Raw genomic sequence first — 26,618 nt, 5'->3', positions numbered from 1 at the left:
GAAAAGAAACCAAATGACTCAGAGAAAGTAAACAAAATGGACATAAAAAGAGAAGCTTATATTCACACAGCAAAGAAAAACATACATCAACAAAGAATCAGAATGAATTACAAATATGTGAAATCTCTACTAAAAGCCAAGAATCTACTGTGAAAAACAATCACCGTACCCCCAATGAAACAGGTAAAGTACTTTATGAAACTACCAAGGACATAGAGCTATTAAAAGAAGTATAATGAGGTTCTTTCAGAATAAAAATAATGTTAAAATAACTCAAGATTGTTCACTTCCTCCTCAGAAACACTTTTATCATTTTAAAAAGACACTGGAAAGCTTTTTAGCCTAAAAAGTGACCTCCTTTAGAATTATTCTTATACTCAAGTTGTCTTCACAATTCCATCCACGTAATTATTGAATCCTAAAGCTAAGAGGGACCTCAAGAGGTCATTTGGCTCATTCCTCATCTGCTGTGACTCTCAAACAGTCTCAGACACAACACTATGTGGTGACTTAAAAAAAGGCAACTGTTGCTATTTTTGAAATGCTTCCAAGTTGAATATACCAACTACCATTCCTACAAGGATGTGTATTTGTTTCTTATTGTCCATATTGGTTAAGTTAAAATATTAAAACACTCTGGGTACTTAATTCAGGTACTTATCCAGGTTTTAAGAAACAAACTTAAAATAGGTACTAGATGGTTTACTAGTAAGAAAACTGCATATACAGTGTAGCAAATGGAGAATAATATATTTCTCTTAAAATTTCTACTTTGAAATATTTTCAATTGCCATTAAAATCATGTTCTAAAAGAATATTTAATGGCACTGGAAATTATGATATGAGAAGTGAAAAGATATATGTATGTTAGATATCTTTTTCTATAGGTTCATAAAAGACAGAAGTAAATAGGACATGGGAGGCGGTTGTTTTCTTGTTTTGTTTTTTAATATATTGTCTGGCCCAATTCACCAGCAAGGGAAAGAAAAAGACTGTAGACATGTTTTTACCTTTGAATTAAAGCTATCTTCAATAATGCAATGAAATTTGAATCTTTTAACTGGGATATAATAAATGTAATAAGGAATCCAATCAGTCACATGGATCAGGAGTCTGGCTTTCCAAAAGAAGAAATGGGAGAGAAATATTCTAGTGACATCTATTAGAACAGGGGTTGGCAAACTTAAAAAAGCTTATGAAAACTTTTTATGTTTCAATTTAAATACAATATTTTGGGCTTTGCAGATCATATAGTCTCTATTGCAACTGTCCACTCTGCCTTTGTAGCATGACAGCAGCTGAAGACAATACATAGGCAAATGGGTGTAGCTGTGTTCCAATTAAACTTCGTTTACACAAACAGGCAGCAGGCTGGATTTAGCACTCAGGCTGGAGTTCCCAACCCTTGTGCTAGAAATATAAGCTCCATAAAGTCAGGGATCATCTCTGTTTTGTTACACCATGTATAAAAAGCACCTAGAACAGTATCTGGTACATAGTAGACACTCAATAAACATTTGTAGAATAAATTACTTTTTGAATAGAAAAACAAAAAGAAATTCACAATTCTATTATATCTCTATTCCATATCATTTATATTTCTAGGAGAGAGAGGTCATTACAGAAGTACTCAATTTATGTGTAACTTGTATCTAAAAGTTGATCTGCAAACTGAGATTAAACTATGAAACATGATCAAGAAAGTTCCTAAAAGAATAATAAATCTATAATCTAACTCAACTACTGTTTTAAAGGAACACAGGGAACATTTGTATAAAAAAAAGAAAAGTTCCAAATTCAAAATAGAGCCTCTAGGAAAATGTTTCTCTCATTATAATTCCAGTAACAAGAAGGCCCCTCTCACCACCCACAGACGTTGAGAAGCCCATGAGAGGAGCTCTCATGGCAGAGTCTGATGGCTGTCAAAGCCCATTATAGAGACTAAAACGGCAGAGGGCCAGGTCAGGAATAAACAAACATTCAAATAAGCAATTGAACAATAAGCATTTGCTAGACCAGGTAGGATGAAAATAATTTCTTCTTTACCTTTGGTTACTCAGCTAAATGGTATCTTTCCCAAATAAGATGTGGAAATCAGCGATGATCCTAAACACTAGAGTAAACTCCTGTATTAGGGGAAAAAAATGATACTTACAGACTTTCTGATATCTTTTGAAGAAAGATCAATCAATTTCTTGTTCATAGACCACTCTTCATCAGATTCCATTATGGCTTTCTAACAAAGAGCCATTTGTTAATGAAAAAATATAAATAAGCAAATACAAAGACACAGTTTAAAAATAAAGTAATATAATGAATTAATTACAGGGTATATTATACATGGTAGATGATTATTTTGAATGGATTAAAGCTTTAATTTCTATTATTTAAAAGTGGAAGTTCTTGATATTTTTAAAGTCCTATGTTTAGCCAATGAGCATACTATCATACTCATTCTGAACTCTAGTACTAACTTCAGCTCAACTTTACATGACAGAAACAATCCTTAGTAAGACAAAGCAATTTAATATTGAACATAATTTGTGAACAGAAAAGTTCACAAATTCCTTACTCCATTCATAGAAACCTACTCAAATAAATTCATTTTGTTTTACTGTTCTTCGTCCAAAAGTCAAAGAGTAATTTATATGCTTTCTAGAACTATTTCTGGCCATAAAATAGTAATAAAAATGCAGGGAAAAAAATACGTAGAAATGGAATTAGAAGACTTTCTAGGCTAAGGAAAATGACTGTATTTATGGTAAAAAAATATTTAATAGAAAAGGTAGGGTGATGAGTATAAAATAATCGCATTTTTATACAGTATTATTATTAATGAAGCAAATTTTAAAATGCAATTAACATTCAAATAAGCACAATTTAAATACATCAGATATACTGTTGTTCCCTATTTAAAAGGCATGGGTTGCTTGTATTGACACCATAATGTAGCACATTCACTATAAAATTGAAGCCAAATCAAATAAATGTATCTTTAATGATCATATAAAAGGTTTAGAGTAGAAAAGCCAACATACCATTCTGCTAAGAGATGACATTTCTGTCACCCAACATGAGCAACAGCGAGTGCTCTTATGTTGTGCCCTATGCCTCAATGCCTAAACTCACAATCATCTAAGACTCTACAGGGGAAATAAAAAAACAAAAATTGAATAAAAGTATAATAATCTTTTTCGTAACTGATTTTGTTTAACATAGGACTGGCATGGGTCTGGGATAGATTATCTGGCTTTGGGATTATCTCATACTTTAATAGCATAATTCTTCAAATCAAATAATTAGATCGTTTTTAAAAATTTCTAGAGAGAAAGTAGGTTTTCACCACCTCAATAATCTTAATAGGTTTTATAATCCTTTTTATTGGGATTTACAGCCCATATTAATAAACTTTACCATTCTATACTGTCTAAATGTTGCATTTGCAAGATTCTTATACCACCTCACAAAACATTACCTTCTTTTTTCACTGCGTATGTTACTATTTCATATATGGTTCTACATTTACACATTTATACTAGTCTACAAATTATATTATATTCAGGTCAGCATCAAACATATGCTATTGAGTAAAAGATGCCTGAATATTATAATGACACTTAATTGATTAAGAACACTAGTCATTCATTATATGTCCAAAAATGTATGTCAAGGTTAGATATCAGTTTTTACAAATAGCATGATGAGGTATTAAATACTAAAACTTACAGCAATAACTTGTCTCAGCAATTGTAATTTATACTTTTTGTATGTACTATCTTTGGTTCTTGGGAATTTCAATAAACTTTCTAGAGTTATAACGATAATTTTGACTTGAAAGTACTTCAAAGTAAAACGCTGATTTTTTATTTAAGAAATGAGAAATTAAAATAGAAATTATAAATTACCATTTGATAGTATGTTCATACTTGTAAATAAGCATGCTGTTTAAAGGTCAAAATCCCAAATTTCTTTCTACAGAAATTTATACAGAGAATTTTTTGTGCTTTACTTCGTTTCTTTACATGATATAAAATTTGATATAAGTATATAGGAGGAAAAAACACAGGAATAAAGATAACTGTATTCATAAAACAAGCACCGTAGCAAAATAATAAGTATGCATGCAAAGACTATCTATAAATACCTTAAAATAGATAGGAGCCATATCACCCACTTCCTTCGGGAGAGGAATGCATTCATAAACCATATGATACTGTTTCTTCATGCTCATATTAGTTTCTAAAAAGATGCAGTCCAAACCTTTATCTTCAAACATCTTTACCAATGATTTTCTGAACATCTGAAGAAAGGAAAGTGGCTAGGTAAATAAAGTACTTAGAGGAGATTCAAAATATGAAAATAATAAAAAGTACAATAAATCTCTTTAAAATAAAAAACCAATAGTACACAACATCTGAACTCTGTAATGTTACCTTATAGTTACTTTACTTTCTATATTCACTACATAATTTCACATATTCAAGCAACATTTTTTTTAAACTGAAACTCACTCTACATAGTTTTATGTATATATTGGAAATGATTCCAGTAAACTAAAATAAGAAAAGGAAGAAAGAAAATCAAATTTAGTTAATTTTCAAAATATGCAGAACTGACAGTAAAATCATAGGAAAATATCCATAAACCAAAAGAGGTACTCTGGGCAGGCAGGCATCCTTAAATTCAGTAACAGACAAGAGGAAATCACTTGTAATTCTTTCCCTATGCTTACAGCATCTTCATTTGCAGGTTCACTTATACGTCTGCTGACTCTTCACTTGTAACCTTGTATATTCAAGCGGTCTCCTATTTTCACATATAATCCACTCCTACCAAGTGTATGAAAGTCAAATATACTAAAGTTGAAAAGTAAGAGTGTTTTCCACAAGAGCTCAGCATCATCATAAAATCCCCATTTTTTTTTTTTTTTTTTTTTACTATTTTTTACTATCTATCTATTTATTTTATTTATTTATTTATTTCACACTTGTAGGCCTGAGGGACAGCTGCTTATATAGGGTGGTTGGATGGAGCTTAAACATGCAGTCCAGGATGTTCACATGCATCCACAGGATAAACTGTAGTATAGCATAAAGCCAGAGATTGGAAGAAAAAGGAGAGGCTGCAGGATAGGAGCCAAAAGCCAACTCTCCCCACACCACCATGTGTAGACCACCTTCAAGGTATCCGAGAATTCGAAATTCAAACTTGGCCTTGTAGAGTGTTATTCAAGTGTATTTGTCTAAATAGGAGGATGAAACATTTTTTATTTAGATTTATTAGCTTGATTTATAACTTTTTAATATTTTATTTAAACTTTTTTATTATGATTATATATCATATGTAGAAATAATAGAAAGAGACCCATGTACCCTTAACCCAGTTTCCCCCAACGGTAACATCTTACAAAACCATAGTACATCATCACAACTAGGATATTAACATTGATACAGTCAAGATACAGAGCAATTCCAACACTATAAGGATCCCTCCTGTTGCCCTTTTATAACCACATTCACTTCCACCCCCTTTCTTAACCCTTGACAACTACCATTCTGTTCTCTATTTCTTTAATTTTTTCATTTCAAGAACGTTACATAAATGAAATCATGTAATCTTTTGGGGTTGGCATATTCCACCCACCATAATTTCCTGGAGATTGAACCAGGTTTTTGTCAAGAAACTGCCTCGTTACTGCCATGTGGAGATGGAAGTTCAGGTTCCCCACTTAATCTCTGTTGATACCCAAAAAGTGGATTCTTATTACTGCTGGGTGGAAGATGGGAGTTCTGGGCTCCCACCAGGCCTCTACTGATCACTTAGTACTGATCCCTCATCACTTTTCTATTTTTCACTCATTTTATAAAGTAAGCACAAGTAAAAAGAAAATCAAATAATTATAATTTAAGGTGAACTAGAAAGGTACCTAGTAAGCAACAGATATGAGATTCGCTTTTTATTTCTGACCACAGCTGTACATAAATTCAGCATAGGCTCTTTAGACACTCAATTTGTTGTTAAACTCAAAGTCTTGGCTAATAGCGTAAAGGGTTGCAGACTTCACATCTGTAATCTCATTACAGTCATGCACCGCATAACGATGTTTTGGTCAATGACGGACCACACATACGACAGTAGTCCCATAAGATTAGTACCATACAGCCTAAGTGTGTAGTAGGCTACACCATCTAGGTTTGCGTAAGCACACTTTATGATGTTCTCACAACAATGAAATCACCTAACAACACATTTCTCAGAACGTATCCCTGTCGTTAAGTGATGTATGACAGTATAGGTGATTGTTAGCTAAATCATTATAGATTATTATAGATAATTGATTCTCCTTTTAAAAATTCCCTGACTTTGGTATTATACTTCATGAAATCACTTTAATGGAGATAATGCACATACAACTGAGGCTAAAATATGATAAAAAAATAAAATATAGAATATTGGTATAGATATCTACACGGTAAAACTAGTCATTCAAATTTTATAGCTGCCTTGTCCGCAATCTGACTTCTGCAGATAAAAACTCTTTCCAAAAAGGCTATGTTCACGTACTGTTTCATTTTTCTCTTCCTGGGCAAACAAGAAGACTAAATTTCCCATCGTCTCTAAGACTTAGGTGGGGTCATGTTTAGTTCTGGGTAATGCATGTAGAAATGATATGTGTCATTTGTGTGTTAAAGCAGTTAAGAGGTAGTGTGTCTTCTTATGTTCATTTTCTTCCATCCAAGGGGCTGAAAGAGAAGGACTCCACCACAGGAGAGCCTTATCATGGAAGGAGCCTGGATGCCTGAATTACTGCTTGGAGGCCATCTGTCTTAGAGAACTGCCCAACCTACACTGGACTATGATATAAGAAATTAACTTTTGCTGTCTCAGGTACTGTGAGTTAGGTTTTGTTTGCAATAACAGTGAAGAATAGTAAGATGGGCAAATTCACCGACATCAGTGATATGACTGAAGCTGCTGATGAACCAGAAAGTAACAAGAGTTAACCCCTATTTTCCCCTCTACTCAACTGTATATCCTAGATAGTTATCTTTACATGCCTAGTATCACATGCACAAAACAATTAAACAACAAAACCAAACGGGAAAATATGCAAATTTGGTTTAATAATATAGTTCTTTAGACTGTCTCTATTTTGTTGTTATTATATTTGTGAATTTTTATTTACTATAAATATTTGCAATGACTTGTTATTTATTTCATTATCTAGTTCTGTGGTGAGAAGATAATTTTATATACTAGGAAAAGGAAAATCATTACTAGAGTGGAACTATATATTTGAAAACCAAACTTCTTTGAAGAAGGGAAAAAGTAGATAAAAAGCAGCAGCAACAATAACAATAAAAATTTAGATAATCCAAAGATTATCTCACAAACTTCCTTACTTCATGCTTGTTCATAGTCTTTTCCTGGTTTAACTGTTAGATGATTGTTCTAGATTCTATCTGGACAACAGTGACGTCAGACTCAAGATCACTTGGATTATAAATGAAAATTCAAAAGTACTAAATTAGTAGTGATGCAAAAATAGTTCACAATTATAAAATATATAAACATCACACTAATAGCTTCGAGGAGACACACACATTTAAGTACTTCTCCTCCATGTATTTAAAAGACTTTAATTTAAAAATATGAGTTTAATGGTATAATTTGAGATTAGCAACTCCATTAAAGCAAGATTTCCCCCAGTTCAATATAACAAATACACTATACATATTTAAATAATATTCATTTTTTTAAAGTAATATGACTACTAAACAATAAAGTTTTTTAGTTCATTATCATAAGATACCAAAACTATTTTATGCTTCAGAAAGATACTGAGATCCCATGTTTTGAGGATGACATAAAATTCCCATATTCCAAATAGAAAATACTTCATCCTTTCGGTAATCACTATTTTCTGCATTCCTAAACTATGATTACTAATAAATAAGTAAACTATACTATAAAGTGTTGCAATTCTTAGTTTGTATCATCACATTACAAAAAAATCAGGTAAATACGAGCAAAAATTTTGAAATGAAAATTAAAGTATTTTCCTTAAAAATATAAAGCTACTTAGGGTTGATGATGTAATATTAATACTATAATTTATTCAAGTTTTCTAAATAGAACATGTCTAAAGATAAAATAATCCAAAGATAAATATTACGAGATAGGATAGAACATACACATTTAACTCTATACCCTTCACGGACTGACTCCTCAAAAATGACATTAATTTTTAAAACAGCACAAACCAACTGGAACAAACAGAATGAGAGAAGATACACTGAAAATCAGATCACCCCGCAATATCTCACTTAAACACTAGAAAGCTGGTTCATGCCCGGGGGTGTAGGGGGAGGGGGCCTAGCAGGGATAGTAAAGAATAAAGCCACACTGCACTGCAGAATCCTCAAAAGGCTCAGGAATTGGCAGCACCAAGTACTTATGGAAACAGACGTGAAGGAGTGGTGAAAAACAGATGGTGTAGATGAAAGTCTTTTGGAAAAAAAGCAATTGACATGCCCGATCCCCTCCTCCGCACCAGCAGAACACTGTAGGATTATCCTTCAGAGAAGGTAAAGGATAAAGTTACTGAATTGGGAAAACCAGACACAGTTGAGAGCATACAGTCTGAACACAGGGGCATTATAGCAAATGTTAATTAATGTTCTTCAATGTGCAACATTCTGCCACCCCAGCCTTCTTCCCCTACTCAGCTCCTAGAACTCTGGCAAGCAGACTTACATGCTGTAGGCAAGAGAATGAAAGAGTCTTTTCTGGAGAGTCTGACTAGCCCCAAGAAAAAGACTTAAAGGTACCAACACTAGAGGTTTCCCAATGAAATGTCTCCATCATATCATTCCACAGTGAAGCCCACTGTAGACAGGCATCAACAACCCCACCACCACATCGCCAATTTGAGATATTTAAAAAACGGACCTACAGTGTCTATGACATACGTTCGAGCATATTTGTCAAACCGATAAGAATAAACTTAAAGGGGAACAAGTTTCACTACATATTTAATAAAACTAAAAATATGGATCGTATTCATTCAAAACTTGTGACTATTCCCATATGCTCTGCTGAAACTGATCTTGGCATTTTCTGTCAAATATAAGGTCTACAATTAAATGTTACTAGAGGATGGTAATAAAAATCAATTGAAAGAAGTGGCTCCTGCATTTGCAAACAATATTTTTTGCCAAGTCAAATCATTTTTTGTATATATACTCTAAAAGAGGTGAATGACCATAAGGATACTCACCAGGCCATAATTAATCTAAAGTTTTGTACATATTTGTAAGTAAAAACAAATATTCAAAAATCTACATTTTTTTAAATAAGTTATAATTCAGATATTTTATTCATTCACTATCTTACAGTAATTTACAACTTCTAATAATTTTTTCTTTTATCACACAAAAAGAGCTATAATATCATTATTTGCATAAAACAATTTGGCTTTTCCTCCCTCAATTTTCCATAATGCAGCTGGCTTATAAAATCAGCTAAACTATAATATAACCTGTATTAGAATATACTCTGCCACTGGGCAGAATTAATGAATGATTTTATCTCTGCATTTCTGACAATACCTGGATTACTTTATAATCATTTACTCAGTATCTGTTGAAGTGAATAAGTTTCTTCTTTATCCACCTCAATGTTTTTCATCAAGTAGCTTAATTTCTTACAAAAATATAAAACACACAGACTAGATTTCTGTATTACTTAGAATCTTTTTGGCACTGTATTTTGCTCTAAGTTAAATCAGTTTTGCATGTATAAATTTTTAAAAGGCATTCCATTAAAGTCCCAAAATAATTCTGAAGACCAAATTTGCATAGTTTCCTCTTTAAATTATTTACTGCATTGGCATCCACTACTAGAAAAAAAAATTTTTACATCATATGTATTTGTTCACATTCTGACCCTTGCTTGGCCATAGATGCATTAAAACTGTCTGCCTTCAACTTTCACAGCATAAACTTAAAGATCACAAGGAGTAAGAAACTGAATTTCATGAAATACAGTCAAAATACCTCCTCTTTTGGCACCTTTACCAGCAGGACACAAAGACTAGTATACAGTCTCTTTTGAAGTCTTACAATTTTCACATTTTCTAACTAGCGGGTCCCTGTAATGCCTATTCAGTTGTTAGGCATTAGAAAAACAAGTTTTCTTTCTTTTTTTTGGTCATTATGAGGTCTTGAAATAATTCAGCAGCAATTTCACCCATGTTGTGCCTTTCAATCTCTTGAAGATTCAGCCACACACACACAAAAAATCCCTGAATCCAAAAGCTGGGCCAGGTTATAAAGGGAAAAAGTGCAAAAATTAAAGCTGGTGAAAAAATCACAGCAGCAGAGAAGGCCAATTCCACTGTGGGAAAATATGACAACCGCTGAATATAAATCTCTGACTTCTAAAATTTATTTTTTATTATCTGAAAATATCTTTTCTTTTGGCTGTAATTTATTAGTTTACTGTGGTAAGAATGATTATCTCATGCTCCACTGAAGCACAGATTAGAAATCTTAATTTTTTTTTCTTTTTTTGGTGAGGAAGACCAGCCCTGTGATCTGATGCCAATCTTCCTCTTTTTGCTGAGGAAGATTGGCCCTGGGCTAACATCCGTGCCCATCTTCCTCTACTTGATATGGGACACCGCCACAGCATGGCTTGACAAGTGGGGCGTCAGTGCACGCCCGGGATCTGAACCTGCGAACCCTGGGCCACCGAAGTGGAGCATACACACCTAACCGCTGCACCACTGGGCCGGCCCCAGAAATCTTAATTTTTTAAGGAAAATAATTATTACTTTGTCACATTTTATTTAGCAGACAAGACCTTTCAGTTGTACACCTGAAACTAATATAATGTTATATGTCAATTGTACCTCAATAAAATTTTTTTTTTTAAATAAAGCTTTCAAAACATGGAGTACATAAGGGAAATTAAAAAAAAAGGTAGTCACTGGCGAAAATATCAAGATCCGCAGGTATACACAACTATGGAAATTTACACAAGTGTTTAAGTTCAGAAAGCAAAATCATTGGATGAACATATAAAACCTGTTAGAATTTATCACCATAGTCTGCAAAAATTGCTCATGAGTATTACAATGATAATGAGCATTATCACACTGACCTGAATTTCCTCCCAGATGTCTTCGTCCAATAAGGTAGCTGCTCTATGGTGCTGCAAAGGGACTATCAGGCAGTGCCCCTCAGTAAGAGACCGAAAGTTGGGTAAACATAAATAAACCTATAGGAAAAAAATTCCAGAGGTGAAATATTATTACGTTTTATTCTCAGTTGTGACAGATAAGCCCCTAGTACGGTTCATCTAACATTTAATAAAGTATACTTGCTTATAAGCAATATATTTTATTTTAATATTCTAAAGATATTTAATATTTTTAATACTTTAAAAGTCACAAAGATAGCTTTTAATAAACTGGAAATGTATAGTATAAGTCTCAATTTTAACTGTTATATATCACCCACAGATTAAGCTTACCTAAGGGCAGAATGAAAGATACTTTATCCTCAATCTGAGGAAGCTAAATGCTTTCAAAGCCCTTGAAATAACATAATTTTTGCAAGAATAAAAAGATACATGGCCTGGTGATGACAGAGATGCCTGTTAATCAGACCTTCCTTCTCTTACTGGCTAAGAGAATTAACCTAATTAAGAGAGAAAGAAAATGACCTCTGTATGGCTTTACTGCTCTGGTTAAGTTCTATGTATTTACATATATGTACTACCTATAAGCTGGTGCCATTTTTCCATTATACACAAACTGTCTTAAAAAAAGGCCAATTAATATGTATGTCGTGAGCAAAAGGTGTTCATGAGGAGCATAAATAATATTCTGCAAAGGGCCCTGATCTTATTTTCTATTATTTAGAAATATTTTGTATGGCAGACAATATTTACTTAACAAAATAATGCAGATTTTTAAAACTTTGCTGAGAGAGGACAAAGTAGGAGTAGATATGGATATTTACCTAAATTCACAGTAAAATGACAATCATATGCACAATTAAAAATAGTATCAGTACTGATTCATTAATTGTAACAAATTTACTACACTAATGTAAGATGTTAATAACAGAGGAAACTGAGTGTGGGGTATATGGAACTCTATACTATCTTCTCAATTTTCCTGTAAATCCAAAACTGTTCTAAAAAATAAAGTCTATTTTTTTTAAAAAAGTAAAGCATAGTATTAAGACAAGGAGGTGGACAGATGACTTTTATTTTTAAAAAAGGAGGGAGAAGGCTGGGACAGCTGATGATTAGAAAGTTATTTAACTGATTCTAATGACTACTAATATAGTTTCATTAATACATTTGGATTTAAGACATTAATTTTAAATATTAGAAATTCAAGCTGAGTAAGAATTACTGAATTGCTTTGAAATATTGCTTATTATTTCCACTTAACGGCAAAATAATTCCTTAGAAACTCATAATCATATATGATTAACTTAGGTAATAACTAAAAGGAATAATTTGTCCTTGTTTACTCATTAATAAAATAACCTATTAATAAAATAACCTATTAGCTACAATACATATGCATTCAGATGTTGGAGATCGATGAATTCCTTCTAATCAATATTTCAAATATTTCTTTATTAAAATATTCACAGATGAAAGGCTGACGTAGATGGTAGTTTTTAGAGCAGAGATAGCATATTAAAGTATAGATGGAGAAAGGAGAGACTCAAATGGTTTTAAAAGGAAACCAGAATGAAAAGACTAATCCAAGAGGGAAGAAACAGATCAGCCAACTCTCAGTAAGCTGAAGGCAAAGAGAAGAATTTAATACTACTAGAAATGACTGATTGGAAAATGTGGATTATCTCACAGCAGAAGAGGAAATCTGAGAAGGGAAAAGGAATGTATGAGATAGCAGTACGAGTTGAGGAAATAGAAATGTCCATTACTGGCTAACAGTTTCCTTTGACCAGTGAATTGAGAAATGCCAACTTTGGGATGCAGCCAACAAAGCAGGAGGCTAACAAAAGGTTTGTACACTTAAAACCTCTGTGCCTCCCTGGACCCAGCCTGTCTTCTTCAGTGCACTAAAGACAATGAAGTCATTGAAAATAATCCAAACGTCTCCTAAGGCACTGTAGGAAAAATTTAAGTATTATTTCATGTTTAATTTATTTTTACATTTCTTAAAGGTAGGGATCAGACTAAAGCAGAATGAAATATTTATAGATAATATCAGAATTATAAAAATGTAATTCTTTATGTAAAGGTCTGGAAAAGAACGTAGAAAAATTAATACAAGTAATTGGTTAAGGTGGGGTTTTTTTAACTGATTACATTTTGAACAGAATTTTTACATTTACCTTTTTGTTAAAGTATGAAGGGAAAGAAAGGAGAATAAAAAGAAAGGTAAGGAAATAAAGTTAAAGAAACCACAATTCAAACTGATAAACTGACTTTCTTAATGACCTAAAGATATTAAAGACTAGAGTTGGAACGGAAAAGCCAATTCTTTGGATACATAAGGGTATGCGTACGTGTCAGAGAGTGTGTGTGTGTGTGTAAGTAAGTGTGTATACACTTAATAAATAAATAAATAAAATAAATGAATATATATATGTGTATTCCCCAAACTATTAGTTCCTGAAACTAGCATTCATTCATTCAACTTCCTCTATCACTTTTTCTCACTCCCTCCACTCCAGCTACACCGGTCTTCTTTCTGTTGCATGAATGCCAAGCTCATTTCCTCCTCAAGGCTTTTAATTCACTGATGCCCCTTCCTAAAACATTATTCATTCATATCTTCATGTTGCTTGCTCCTTCTCATCTTTCATATCTCTACTAAAATACCTCCTCAGAGGAGCCTTCTAGACTACCTTCTCAAAAAATACTCTCCTAACATTTTGTCCCATTTCCTTGCTTTATTTGCTTTATGACAATTAATACTTTCTTAAATCAATGCAATTACTACTTTGTTTATTTTCTGCCCTATTTCACTAGAGCACAAGCTCCACACATATATCTGAGTCTCTACTTTTCCCCAGTGACTAATTACGGTCTGGTATATATCAGGTACACAATAATTATTTACTTAATATAAAAATTAAATCACCAAATATTTATTGAAATAAATGACTATAACTAGTGACTATTAAATAAGTGATTATTAATATTTATTGAAATAAGTGAGTGTGAACATACATGCTTGCTACACAACGGGATACATGCTTGGTATATACAATGATGAGTAAAAGTTATCTATGTCCTCGTGGAACTTACAGACTATTGGGGGAGAGATCCAACAAACAAGTAAAACAAAATACAATAAACTTCTTCAAATTATGAGATATTCTATGAAAAAACAAATAGGTTCTATGAGAAAGGAAGGGAAGAAGGAGAAGCCAATCTAGACTGAGTATCTCTGAAGTGACTGCAATACTGAGAATCAGGTGCCAATCATGAAAATAAGGTCACACAGCTGGTAAATGGCAGAGCCAGAACTTGAATCCAGTTAGTCTGGCTCCATAGTCCAAGGCCTTAACCACTATCCAATGCTGTCTCTCTAAAGAGTAGAATCATGTGAGCTTCATGTCATTTAAACATTTATACTCACGCTAAAGAAGATTCTAAGAATCATAGGAACTTAGAAAAGAAAAATATCTGAAACATAGAATAAGAGAAGACAGATTCCTTAGGAAGTTTACAACAGTATAAAGAAAGAGGCAAATCCACATATACCACTAAATCATTTTCTTAGGGCAATAAATGTTATATTTCTTACCTTAACACCTATTGCAACAATAAGGTGCTTGGGAAATTGAGAGCTGTCAAAACAATACAGACACTTTTCCATTTGTGCAGCAAGACTCTGGTGTTCAGCAATAGCTTTTTTCCTCTGATTCTCTTCCTCTTCACCAAAACGTTCTCTCTCAGCTGCTTTGGAGACAAACATGTCATCCAGAGTATAATAGTCTCCATCTGTTTTTCCCATAAACTGAAAAACCAAAATAACAGTAGTGGGGAGTAGAAGGTAGTAGTAAAGATTTTATCGTACTGCAGCATACTGAAGTCATATCTGTAAGTTCTATGATAAAACTCTTACATTAAAAAGAGAAAAAGAAAAAGGAAACACAGGATTAAAATTTAAGCTTGACCTTCAAGCGTCTACCGTCGTCGTCGTCATCATCATCATCGTCACAACTAAAGTCTACTATTTACTATGTGCAATTCCATGTGATTTGATTATTTTATACTCTATGAGGAGGGGACTATTACCATTTCCATTTACTAGATGAAGAAATTGAACCACAGAGACATTAAGAACTACTTTCACTTTAAAATTAGCATATGCTCTATGGTAGTGCTGTCCAGTTGATTCCGACTCCTAGCGACCCTGTGTACAGCAGAGTAGAACCCCGCCCAGTCTTTTCTGTGTCATCCTCTCATCTTCCAGCGCTATATCAGACAATGCTCCGCTGCTCATCATAGGGTTTTCACGGTCAATTTTTTCAAAAGTGGGTGGGCAGGTCCTTCTTCCTAGTCTGTCCTAGTCTGGGAGCTCCGCTGAAAATTGTCCACCATGGGTGACCCTGCTGACATTTGAAATACTGCTGCCATAGCTGTCAGCATCACAGTAACACACAGCCGCCACAGTATGACAACCAACAGACAGCTGGTATAGCTCCCTGACCAAGAAACAAACCCTGGCGGCAGTGATGAGAGCACCAGATCTTAACCACTAGGCCACCAGGGCTGGCTATATGCTCTATACAGAACATAAAACATTTTTCAACTATATCTCCTGGCACCTTCTCCACACTTCTCCCAACATAAGCTGTAGCCAGGGTGATGCTTTTAAAAACACAAAATACAAACTGTATTTACTTATTTTATTTACGTCCCTGTTAAAATCCTCAAAGAGACACAAAATACAAACTGTATTTACTTATTTTATTTACGTCCCTGTTAAAATCCTCAAAGAGCTTCATATTGTGAACAGGATCAAGTTCAAATTCCGGTTTGGCCTACTAAATCATAGGCACAGAAAGGCATAGTGGTTAAAAGCTTACATTCTATAGTTAGAATGACCACGGTAAAACTCCATCTCCTGTCTCTATAACCTTGGGCAAGTTATTTAATTCTCTCTGTCTTCTCTCTATACTTTATTTCCTCATTTTACAATGGTTATAACAATATTATCTATCTAATAAGCTTATCTCACTTAATCATACAGTAAGTACTCATAAATGTGAGCTACCATTAATTATTATTACAAATCTCTTCATGATCTGGCATTGACGACCTCTCCAGTTACATGTGATCACATCCTTACTCAAAGTCTACACTCGAGCCACCCTATTTTCAGTCCCCAAAAGTACTATTACTTCAGGCTTTGCAGAGACTGCTCTCTGAACACTTTTGCCCTCAACTGTGCCTTTCCACTCCTACTCATTTTTCAACCTGAGGCTTAGATTTAGTTGTCACCTCCATAAAAGAACTTTCCTAGATCTTCCGAGCTCCTCCAAGTTCTGTATTCCCATCAGTCGCATGATGACCACATTGTATCATAATTGCTCATTAACCTGTGTTTTTCTTCCATTAGAGTAAGTTCTAAGTTCTACTTTGTCTACTAAGTACCAAAATGAGAAATATTTTTTCTTTATTATCAAATACAAAACAATAACAAGATGCTTAGATCTTAGCAGACATTTTAAAAGATTTGAAGAAAGCTAGAGTGGCTCTGTTCACGTCAGTAGATTCCACAGCAAAGAAAATTAGGAAGGATAAAGAAGGTCATTTCATAATGATAAAAGAGTCATACCACCAAGAGGAAATAATAATCCTAAATTTTATGCACCTAATAACAGTTTCAAAATATACTGAAGCAAAATCTTATAGAACTGCAGGAAAAATAGACAAATCCATAACTGTAGTCAGAGATTTAAATATCACTCTCTCAAAAATTGACAGAACAAGTAGGAAATCAATAAGCATATAGAAGACTTGAACAAACTATCAACCAGCTTGACCTGACAGTGATAGCAGTTGTATCCAACATCAGCAGAATACACATTCTTCTCAAGTGCACACAGGACATTTACCAAGATAGATGACATTCTTGGCCATAACACAAGCCTCAATAAATCTAAAAAGATTCAAGTAACATAAAGTATGTGCACTGAACACAATGGAATTAAGCTAGAAATCATAACAGAAAGATATTTGGAAAACTGTCAAGTATTTGGAAATGAAATAGTGTACTTCCAAATAACCCACAGATCAACAAAAAAATTAAAAATAAAACTAGAAAGTATTTTGAACTGCAATAAAACAAAAATACAATATATGAGAATTTGTGGGATACAGCTAAAGCAGTACTCAGAGGGACAATTATAACACTAAACACCTATATTAGAAAACAAGAAAGGCCTCAAATCAATGATGTCAACCTCCACCTTTAAAAACTAGAGTAAGAAAAGAAAATGAAACAATGTAAATAGAAGAAAATCCCTAAAATGTCATTATTGATACAATCAGGTAAAAACATTATTTTTAGTTAGATATTTCTCAGAGCACATTAACTTCCTTGTCCATACTAGGAACTTATTTTTATCTTCTTCTTTTTCTCCATATGAATCTTTGTATAATTCTCTATGCTTTCAGATTTGTCTATTTATGTGAATTGCCCTGACTTACAAATTATTATTTTAACTTCAGACTTTTATCTCAACCATAATATATTACATTTTGAGAAATATCAGAACCGGTCATTAATCTTTTTCATGATAGCAACCAACTACATGCTAGGTATTAATAAAAACTTTAAGCACTCTCTCATTCAAACATCCTTCCAATATGGGAATTGTCATCCTCACTTGACAGATTAAAAAACAGAGGCTAAGAGAGACTAAATAACTTAATCAAAATCACATAGCTATTAAGAGACAGAATGAGGAATCAAACATAGGATGATCTGACTATAAAACTGAAGAGTGCCTGGTATATAGTGAGCCTCTCTCACTTAGGAAACCCATCTTTAAAACATAGAAAGGTTATATTTTGAATAGAGCCTTTGAAGTAGAATAGAGAATTAGAAGAAAACTTAAATTTCATCTGGAATAAACATACTCAATCGAGTTAAGGTACCTATCCAAGAGAACATAAATATATAATAGGTATTTATCTTATCTAAAATATATTAGTAGGAGCAGAATATGCACTTCTATATATAACTATTTGATATATACTTCATATAAAACATTGTTATTAAAAATCAGTTCATAACTGATCAGGGAATATATTCAATTCAAATAAAATCTTTTGTACATGGAAGATAATATTTCTATTCCTTAAATCAATGTTCCATGGATGTTGCCAAACTATGATTTATATACAGTGTTTAAATTAAGTAGGGTATAGTGTCACCAATTAAGTCTGAACGATTCCTCAACACAACTGAAATATGGTATTCATGTATCCAAGAACAATAACTATAATTCCCTCCTCCCACTCTCTAATTATTTGCATTTTTCCCATTATCTTCTCTTTGGGGTTTAATCCAAAATATTTTTAATTTATCAGTCATGTACACATCTTCTCTGACCTTCAGCCCACCATCTTCCTATACTTGGCAACAATAATCAACATTTTTTAATAGACAGACTGTTAACAGATAGTGGAAAATGTATTAAGTCTAACAAGGGGAAAAGTGAAAATAATCGATGGAGGAAAGGAGATGAAGAAAGAAAACGCGGGTATGAAAATATGCCTTTTCCTGGGGGTCGGCCGGGTGGCGTAGCGTTTAAGTTTGCCTGCTCCGCTTTGGCGGCCGGGGATTCGCAGCTTCAGATCCTGGGTTCAGATCCCAGGCACAGACAACGCACCGCTTGTCAAGCCATGCTGTGGCGGCGTCCCATATAAAGTAGAGGAAGATGGGCATGGATGTTAGCCCAGGGCCAATCTTCCTCAGCAAAAAGAGGAGGATTGGCAACAGATGTTAGCTCTGTGCTAATCTTCCTCACACAAAAAAATAAATATATATAGGCCTCTGCATTATTTAGATAGAGTCCTAAAGAAAGCTAATGGTATGGCACAAGCTCAAGATGATACATCATAAATTTTAAAACTGTGAGAATCTCGTTTCCAAATAAATCAGAAAAATACGGTGAAGTGGTTATAAGACTAAAAGAAATAAGATAAAAGAAAGGAGGGAAGATGTCAATACTACTCAAAGTGATCTACTAGATTCAATGCAATGCCTATCAAAAGCCCAGTGATTTGTTTTTCAGAAATAAAAAATTCCATCCCAAAATTCATACGGAATCTCAAGCAATTACAAATAGCCAAAACAATCCTGAAAAAGAACCAAGTTGGAGGTCTCAGACTTCCTGATTTTAAAACTTACTACAAAGCTACAGTACTCAAAACAGTGTGATACTGGCATAAAGACAGACATATAGACCAATGGAATAGACTAGGGAGCCTAGAAATAAACCCTCTCATATACGGTCAAATGATTTTCAACAACGGTGCAAAGAACACTGAATAAGGAAATAAGAGTCTTTAAAGCAAATGGTGTTGGTTAAACTGGATAAACACGAAAAAAAATGAAGTTGACCCTCACCATACACTATATACAAAAGTTAATTCAAAATGGATCACAGACCTAAACATAAAAGCTAAAACTTTAAAACTCTTGGAAGAAAACATAGGAGAAAAAGCTTCATGACACTGAATGTGGCAATGATTTCTTGGTTATGATAACAAAAGCACAGGCACAAAGAAAAAATAGATAAGTTGGACATCATCAAACCTAAAAACTTTTGTGCACCAAAAGACACTATGAAAAGGGTGAAAAAGCAGCCCACAGAAAGGGAGAAAATATTTGCAAATCACATTATATGATAAGGGAATTACAGCCAGAATATATAAAGAACTACAACTCAACAACAAAAAAAACAAGCAACCTGATTAAAAAACGGGCAAAGGATCTAAACAGACATTTCTTCAAGAAAAATATACAAATGGCCAATAAGCACAGAGAAATGCAAATCAAAACTACAATGAAGTTACCACTTGTCGATCACTAGGATGGCAAGAATCAAACAGTAAGATAACAAGTATTGTAAAGATGGGGCGGAACTGGAACCCTCATACACTCCTGGTGGGAATGTAAGATGGTGCAGCTGCTTTGGAAACAGTCTGGTAGTTTCTCAAACAATTAAATATATATTAATTAATAAACAATTAACCATATGGGTTACCATATAACCCAACAATTCCACTTCTAGGTATATACCCAAGAGATATGAAAACATATGTCTAACAAAAACTTGTATGTGAATCTTTACAGCAGCATTTATTCATAACAGCCAAATGATGGACATAATCCAAATGTCCATCAACTGATGAACAGATCAACAAAATGTGTAAGATCTGTACAATGGAGTATTATTTGGCTATAAAAAAGAAATGAAGTACTGACATCTCTTACAACATGGATAAACTGTGAAAACATTATGCTAAGTGAAAGAAGCCAGTCTCAAAAACCACAATCATATACGTGAAATGTCCAGATCAGGAAAACTTATAGAAATAGAAAATAGATTCCTAGACCCTTAGGTCTGGGGACAGAGGAGGGCTGAGAAGTTAGAGGGTTAGACAGCTAAAGGTTATAGGGTTTCTTCTTGAGGTGATAAAAATATTCTAAAATTGACTGTGGTGACTGTTAACAAATACCTGTGAATATACTAAAAACCACTGAACTATCCACTTTAAATGAGTGAATTGTATGGTATACGAATCATATCTCAATAAAGCTGTTTAAAAAAAAAAGAGAATTAACTTGACCCAAAGAAAGGTCTGGCCTTTTCCCTCTGCTCCTGGAAGGTAATCTTTAAACCCTTGGAATGTCCTGCCTGATAGGAGTGGCTTTGTTTACCTGGGGGCCTTGGGCCACACCAGATAGCCTATGTTAACAATGTGATTTATGGTGGGGGCTTTGGGCCATGCAGTATCAATTCCACCTCCGAAGTGGCTGGAAACTAGGGTCATGCACATGGGCAATCAACTATGTCTACGTGACCAAATTCTAATAAAAACTCTGCACACCAAGGCTTCGAGGAGCTTCCCTAGTTGGCAATACTCTGTGCGTATTTCACACATTATTGCTGGGAGAAGTTAGTGCTGTCCACAACTCACTGGGAAAACAACTGGAAGCTTCATGCTTGGAACTCTCCTAGACTCAGCTCCATGCACTTCTTTGCTTGACTGATTTTATATCTGTATTCTTTCTCTGCAATATACCTAAACTGTGTGTATAACAGCTTTTATTGAATTCTGTGAGTCCTTGTAGTGAAATATCAAACCTGAGGGTAGCCTGGGGGACCCCTGAACTTGCAGCTGGTGTCAGAAGTGAGGGTGGTCTTGGGGACTCTAACACCGTGGAGACACAACAACCAAACACAATGCATAAAACATTGATCAGATCCTGGATCTAAAAAAAAAAAAAAAAGCCATAAAAACTTAAATATAGGTTATACATTAACATTTTTAAAATAAATACATGGTTCTGCCTAATACACAGGCACCACCCAAAAGTGGAGAGATGCACACTACAACCCCACTCTGGGGTGGCCCTAAAAGACAGTAGTGAAGGGAAATCCTCTCAGCAAGAAGAACTTGGAGCAGTGCATCTGGTTGTTCATTTTGCCCGGAGGGAGAGATGGTCAGAGGTACAGGTCTATACTCATTCTTGGACTGGTGTTAATGGTTTGGCTAGAGGGTCAGGGTTCTGGATGGAACACAATTAGAGAATTAGCAACAAGGAGGTCTAAGGAAGAGGTACGTGAAAAGACTTCTTCAAACAGATAGAGTACAAAGATATTTGTAACTCATATGATGAAAATATTTATGTCACTAGCCATTCCTACCATTGTCCCAATGAGCTTATGAACAAAGTGGTCACGTAGGGACAGAAGTTATGTGTGGGCTCAGCAACATGAACTTCTACTCATCAAAGCTAATCTAGCCATAGCCACTGCAGAATACCCAATCTGCCAACAACAGACTTATCAACACTGAGCCCCTGATATGGCACCACTCCCTTAGCAGGAATCAGCCAGCTACCTGGTAGCAGGTTGGGTACACTGGACTGCTTCTGTCATGGAAGGGGCAGCACTTTGTTCTTAGAGGAACAGATGCTTACTCTGAATATAGTTTTGCCTTCCTTACATGCAATGCTTCTGCCAAAACTACCATCTCTGGACTTATATCATCATGGTATCATATACATGCTTCTGATCTAAAAACTAATTTCACAGCAAATGAAATGTGGCAATGGGTCCATGCCCATTTAATTCATAGGTCCATGCCCACTGAATTCACCATGCAATGATGACCACCAGGTAATGGTCCATTCCCATTTAATTCACCATGTTCCCCATTATCCGGAAATAGCTAGCTGGACAGAACAGTGAACTGGCCTTTTCATGACTAAATTACAAGTGCTGGCTAGGTGACATCTTGTGGCGCTAGGGCAATGTCCTCCAGGATGTAGTATGTGCTCTAAATTAGCATCCAACCTATGATGCAGTCTCTCCCATAGCCGGGATTCACAGGTCTGGGAATCTATGAAAAAAAAATAGGAGTGACCCATCTCACTATTACCCCTTTTAATAAACCAACAAAATTTTTGCTTCCCATCCCTGTGACTTTAGGCCCTACTGGTCTAGAGATCTTAATTCCAAAGGGAGGAATACTTCTACCAAAGCTCCCAACAATAACTCACTGAACTTGAAGTTGAGACTGCCACCTGGACGCTCTGGCTCCTCGTTTCACTGAATGAATCAAAAGGCAAAGAAGGGAGCTACTGTACTGGCTAGATTGATTGATTCTACCAAGGGCAAATTGGGCTGCTACTACACAATGTGTAAGGGGAAATATATCCTAAATGTAGGAGATCTTTGAGGGCACCTCTTAGTATTCTCACAGCCTAGGATTAAAGTCAATAATAAGCTACAACTCAACTAAGGCAGAACTGCTAATAAATGGCCCAGACCTTCAGAATGAAGGTTTGGATCACCCCACCAGGCAAGGAACCATGACCAGCTAAGGTGCTGCTGAGGGCAAAAGGAATATGGAATGGGTAAGAGAGGAGAACAGTTATAAATACTAGCTAAAACCACATAACCAGTTTCAGAAATTACCATAAGAGTTATAATGCCCCTTCAATATTTTGATATGAATATGTTCATGGGAATATACATTTAAATATTAACCAAAATTTTTTCTTTTCTTCCCCTCTCTCATCCCCTTACCATCTAACATAAAATGTATTAATAGTAGCTTTGCATTCTATGATGGGGAAAGGGCTAGCATGTTTTTGCTTCTATGTGGGACAGCTGTATCATGTTAGACAGAAGCATGACTGGTCATTTTTTTTATTTGGAGATTAAATATAGTTTAAGGAGATGTGCCAAGGTTACAAAGCATGGGTTGTTGTGACTCTGACAACTGACTAGTCTGACACACATTTACCAGAATTCTCTTTTCTGTATGTTTCTGGTTAGGATGGGCAACATAAGAGATTCTTATGAGAGACTTGGAGGGTAGAAATGAAGCAGCAGCCATGTGACAGCTTGCATACACTGTCACTTATCTGCTGGTTCACTTCCTGTTACAAGGCAGCAGCTAAGTCTGCAACTGCTCTACCTTTCCCTCCATCCTCCTTCAGCTTCTCTGACTTCCAGGCCAGATGCGTGTAGTTAGCTCCTAGTCTTGTCTATAGGGATATCCATACCACGAAGGTCAAAGGCAACAAGAACTGACACATGTTTCTGTCCATCCAGCTCATGCTTGTGAGTTTCAGCTTGTTCTTGTTCTCTCCTCTTTATATTCATTTTTCTTTCCCAAGTTCTTGCCCTCTGGACTTAAAGCTCCCATATCACATGTAAACACAAGAGCCTTCAAGAGACTGCTTACCCAGCTCCTACAATTGCATAAGGTCAAATCCCTGTAAGAAATCTGTGTCTATGTGTCTCTCAGTAGTTCTGTTTCTCTGCTTGAAAGGTGACTAATACAGATTTAACCTTCTATAAATAGCAATAAGAAGCTGTTTTGTTCTCTGCTTATACAACATTTTTTCAAGAATGTTCCAAGAATATTATTTTTAATATCATTAACCACTGTTCAAAAATAGTATATAACAGTATATGAAATTCAGATATTTCAAATGTCAATTGTATAATAAGATGGTTGAAAATTAATGAAATAATAAAATAAAACCAGTTCTTTTCTGCTTCAGTCCACTATGTCTAATGACCAAATCCAATAATACTATTTTAGTATCATCTAATCTGAATGTAGTCCCTTCTGTGGTCTTATGCCTTAGTCGCCATGTTATTATAGAAAAGTCATTAACTCTTGCAAATGCTTCCACTATAAACTCATAAGCTAAACTGGCTCTTCAACACAATTAGAAAAACCTCCCACTTCCACAGTGGCTCAGAGAAGTGAAAAAGGTTTCCCTGAAGGAGTAATGAGAAACGTGAGATGTGTGTGAATAGGAAGATAGAAGGGGGTAAAGGTGGCAAGCACAGCAGAAAGAGCATGTGCAAAGAGGCTACAGCATGAAAGCACAGCACATTTGAGGAACTGAAGGAAAGTCAGCACGGCTGGAACAGAGGAAGCAAAACAAAAGAGAGCAAGATTCAGAGGAGGCTGGAGAGGTCGAGACCAGCTTTCAAGGTTTAGTTAGGTCATGTTAAAGAATCTGGTCTTTAACCTAATAGCAAGTAACTGCCATCTGAAATGTTTTCACATAGAGGCCAAAGGATAAGACACCCATTTTGAAAAAAAAAGAAATTATTCTGGCTTCAGTGAGGTAGAGTTAAGAGAGAATTGGGAGAAGTTCAGAAGGAATGCCAGCAAACCAGTTAGTAGGCTATTTTCATAGACCCGGTAAGAAGTCATGGTAGCAATGGGAATGAAGAGAAGCAGATTGATTAGGAGTAGGGGGAGGACAAGATCGGCGACAGATTTGATGTGGAAAACGAGGGAGAGAGGTATCACTGATGACTCCAAGCTTTCTGACCTAGGCTAGATCATAGTAACATGTACTGGTAAAGGAAAAACTGAAAATGAATTGGGTTCAGGAAACGGATATGTGACCATAAGCAGCTACTGAGTATCTCCGAGCATCAGTTTTTGTTTATTAAATGGGGTTAATAATATTAATGCTGCCAGATAATTATAAGCTTCAATGTATGTAAAAAGCCTGATACAGAGCAAGTCCTCAAAAAACAGTAGTTATTATTATTCTCTCCCAGAGCAGGATTCTCAACTGGGGGCAACTTTCTCACCAGGGGACATTTCGCAATGTCTGGAGACATTTTTGGTTGTCACAACGTGACAGGTGAGTGTGGACGCTACTGGCATCTACTGAGTAGAGGCCAGGGATGCTGCTAAACATTCTATAACAGACAAATAGTCTTCCCACAACAGAGCTAGCCAGCCCAAAATGTCACTAGTGCCAAGGTTGAGAAACCCTGTTCCAGAGGGATTATGATTACATTATTGCAGCAAGGAAAGTTCTTTTGTATCCATTAATGATAATGACCATCCACATGAATTGGGAGTTAAATTGAATTATTACTTAGATTCTTTTTAATCAAGCAAATAGTTTCCATATTCAAGCCTGAAAATTGAAGATGTTAGTGATTTAACAGCCAAAATACTAAGCATACAAAAATGTTAAATGTCTTCTAACTATGAAAACTAATTTGTTTTCCCATTTTGATGTTTGAGTAAAAAAACCTGAACTATAACAAACTGGCATCTTATAGAAAATCAGATACTCAGAAAAACTCCATGAAGACCGAAAACTGAAAGATTTTTGTAGCATCATTACATAGAAACAATGGTTTGCAAAAAATCTAATTACAGTCACGCACCACATAATGACATTTCGGTCCACGATGGACGACACATACAACAGTGTTCCCATAAGATTAGTACCGTATAGCCCAGGTGTGTAGCAGGCTATACCATCTAGGTTTGTATAAGTACAGTCCACGATGTTCACACAATGATGAAATCCCCTAACGACACATTTCTCAGAACGTATCCCCGCCATTAAGGGACATGTGACTGTAGTATTGCACAATATCCCTATTACACACGGATTATCAACAAAGAAAAATAGATTGCAGTCTAATTCTTACAAAAGCATTTCAAGTTTTATGACAAGTTTTTAATCAAAATTTTGATCAAAACTGTGAAACTATCCTTCAAACTCCAAGCCCTCAAATTCATTGGAAAAAGATGAATTAGTTGATGAAATATAAATTTCACACAATTTTGGACTATTTTTCTTTAAAAAGGAAAATGGATAAGAGTGACGTCAGCATCATGGCGGAGTGAGCTTTCCCGTGAATTCTTCCCCCACAAAATACAACAAAAGTAACAGCCACAGACCAACAACGGAATCCCAGACAGTCAAAAGCTGGAGCGGAGGGATCCACACTGCCGCACATCTGAGAGCGGAACGTGCTGGGCCCCCGGAGGAAGTGGGGAGAGGTAAGGAGAACTCC

The 26,618-nt window shown here is 35.0% G+C and overlaps 1 protein-coding gene across 4 annotated transcripts in view; it reads right to left on the bottom strand.

Moving 5' to 3' along the window:
• The window catches only part of CWF19L2 (CWF19 like cell cycle control factor 2), a 124,751-nt gene that overhangs the window by 6,332 nt on the left and 91,801 nt on the right, over positions 1-26,618 (bottom strand). For all 4 annotated transcript variants that reach the window (XM_058545300.1, XM_058545302.1, XM_058545301.1 and 1 more), the window contains 4 exons: positions 14,810-15,022; positions 11,167-11,283; positions 4,145-4,300; positions 2,156-2,236 (listed from right to left, as the gene is read on the bottom strand). In XM_058545300.1, the coding sequence (XP_058401283.1) occupies positions 2,156-2,236; positions 4,145-4,300; positions 11,167-11,283; positions 14,810-15,022 (567 nt within the window). The remainder of the gene's footprint in view (positions 1-2,155; positions 2,237-4,144; positions 4,301-11,166; positions 11,284-14,809; positions 15,023-26,618) is intronic.

The sequence above is a fragment of the Diceros bicornis genome, chromosome 7 (genome assembly GCF_020826845.1).
Source record: "Diceros bicornis minor isolate mBicDic1 chromosome 7, mDicBic1.mat.cur, whole genome shotgun sequence".
NCBI classification, from domain to species: domain Eukaryota; kingdom Metazoa; phylum Chordata; class Mammalia; order Perissodactyla; family Rhinocerotidae; genus Diceros; species Diceros bicornis.
This window is presented reverse-complemented; position numbering and strand designations above follow the sequence as displayed.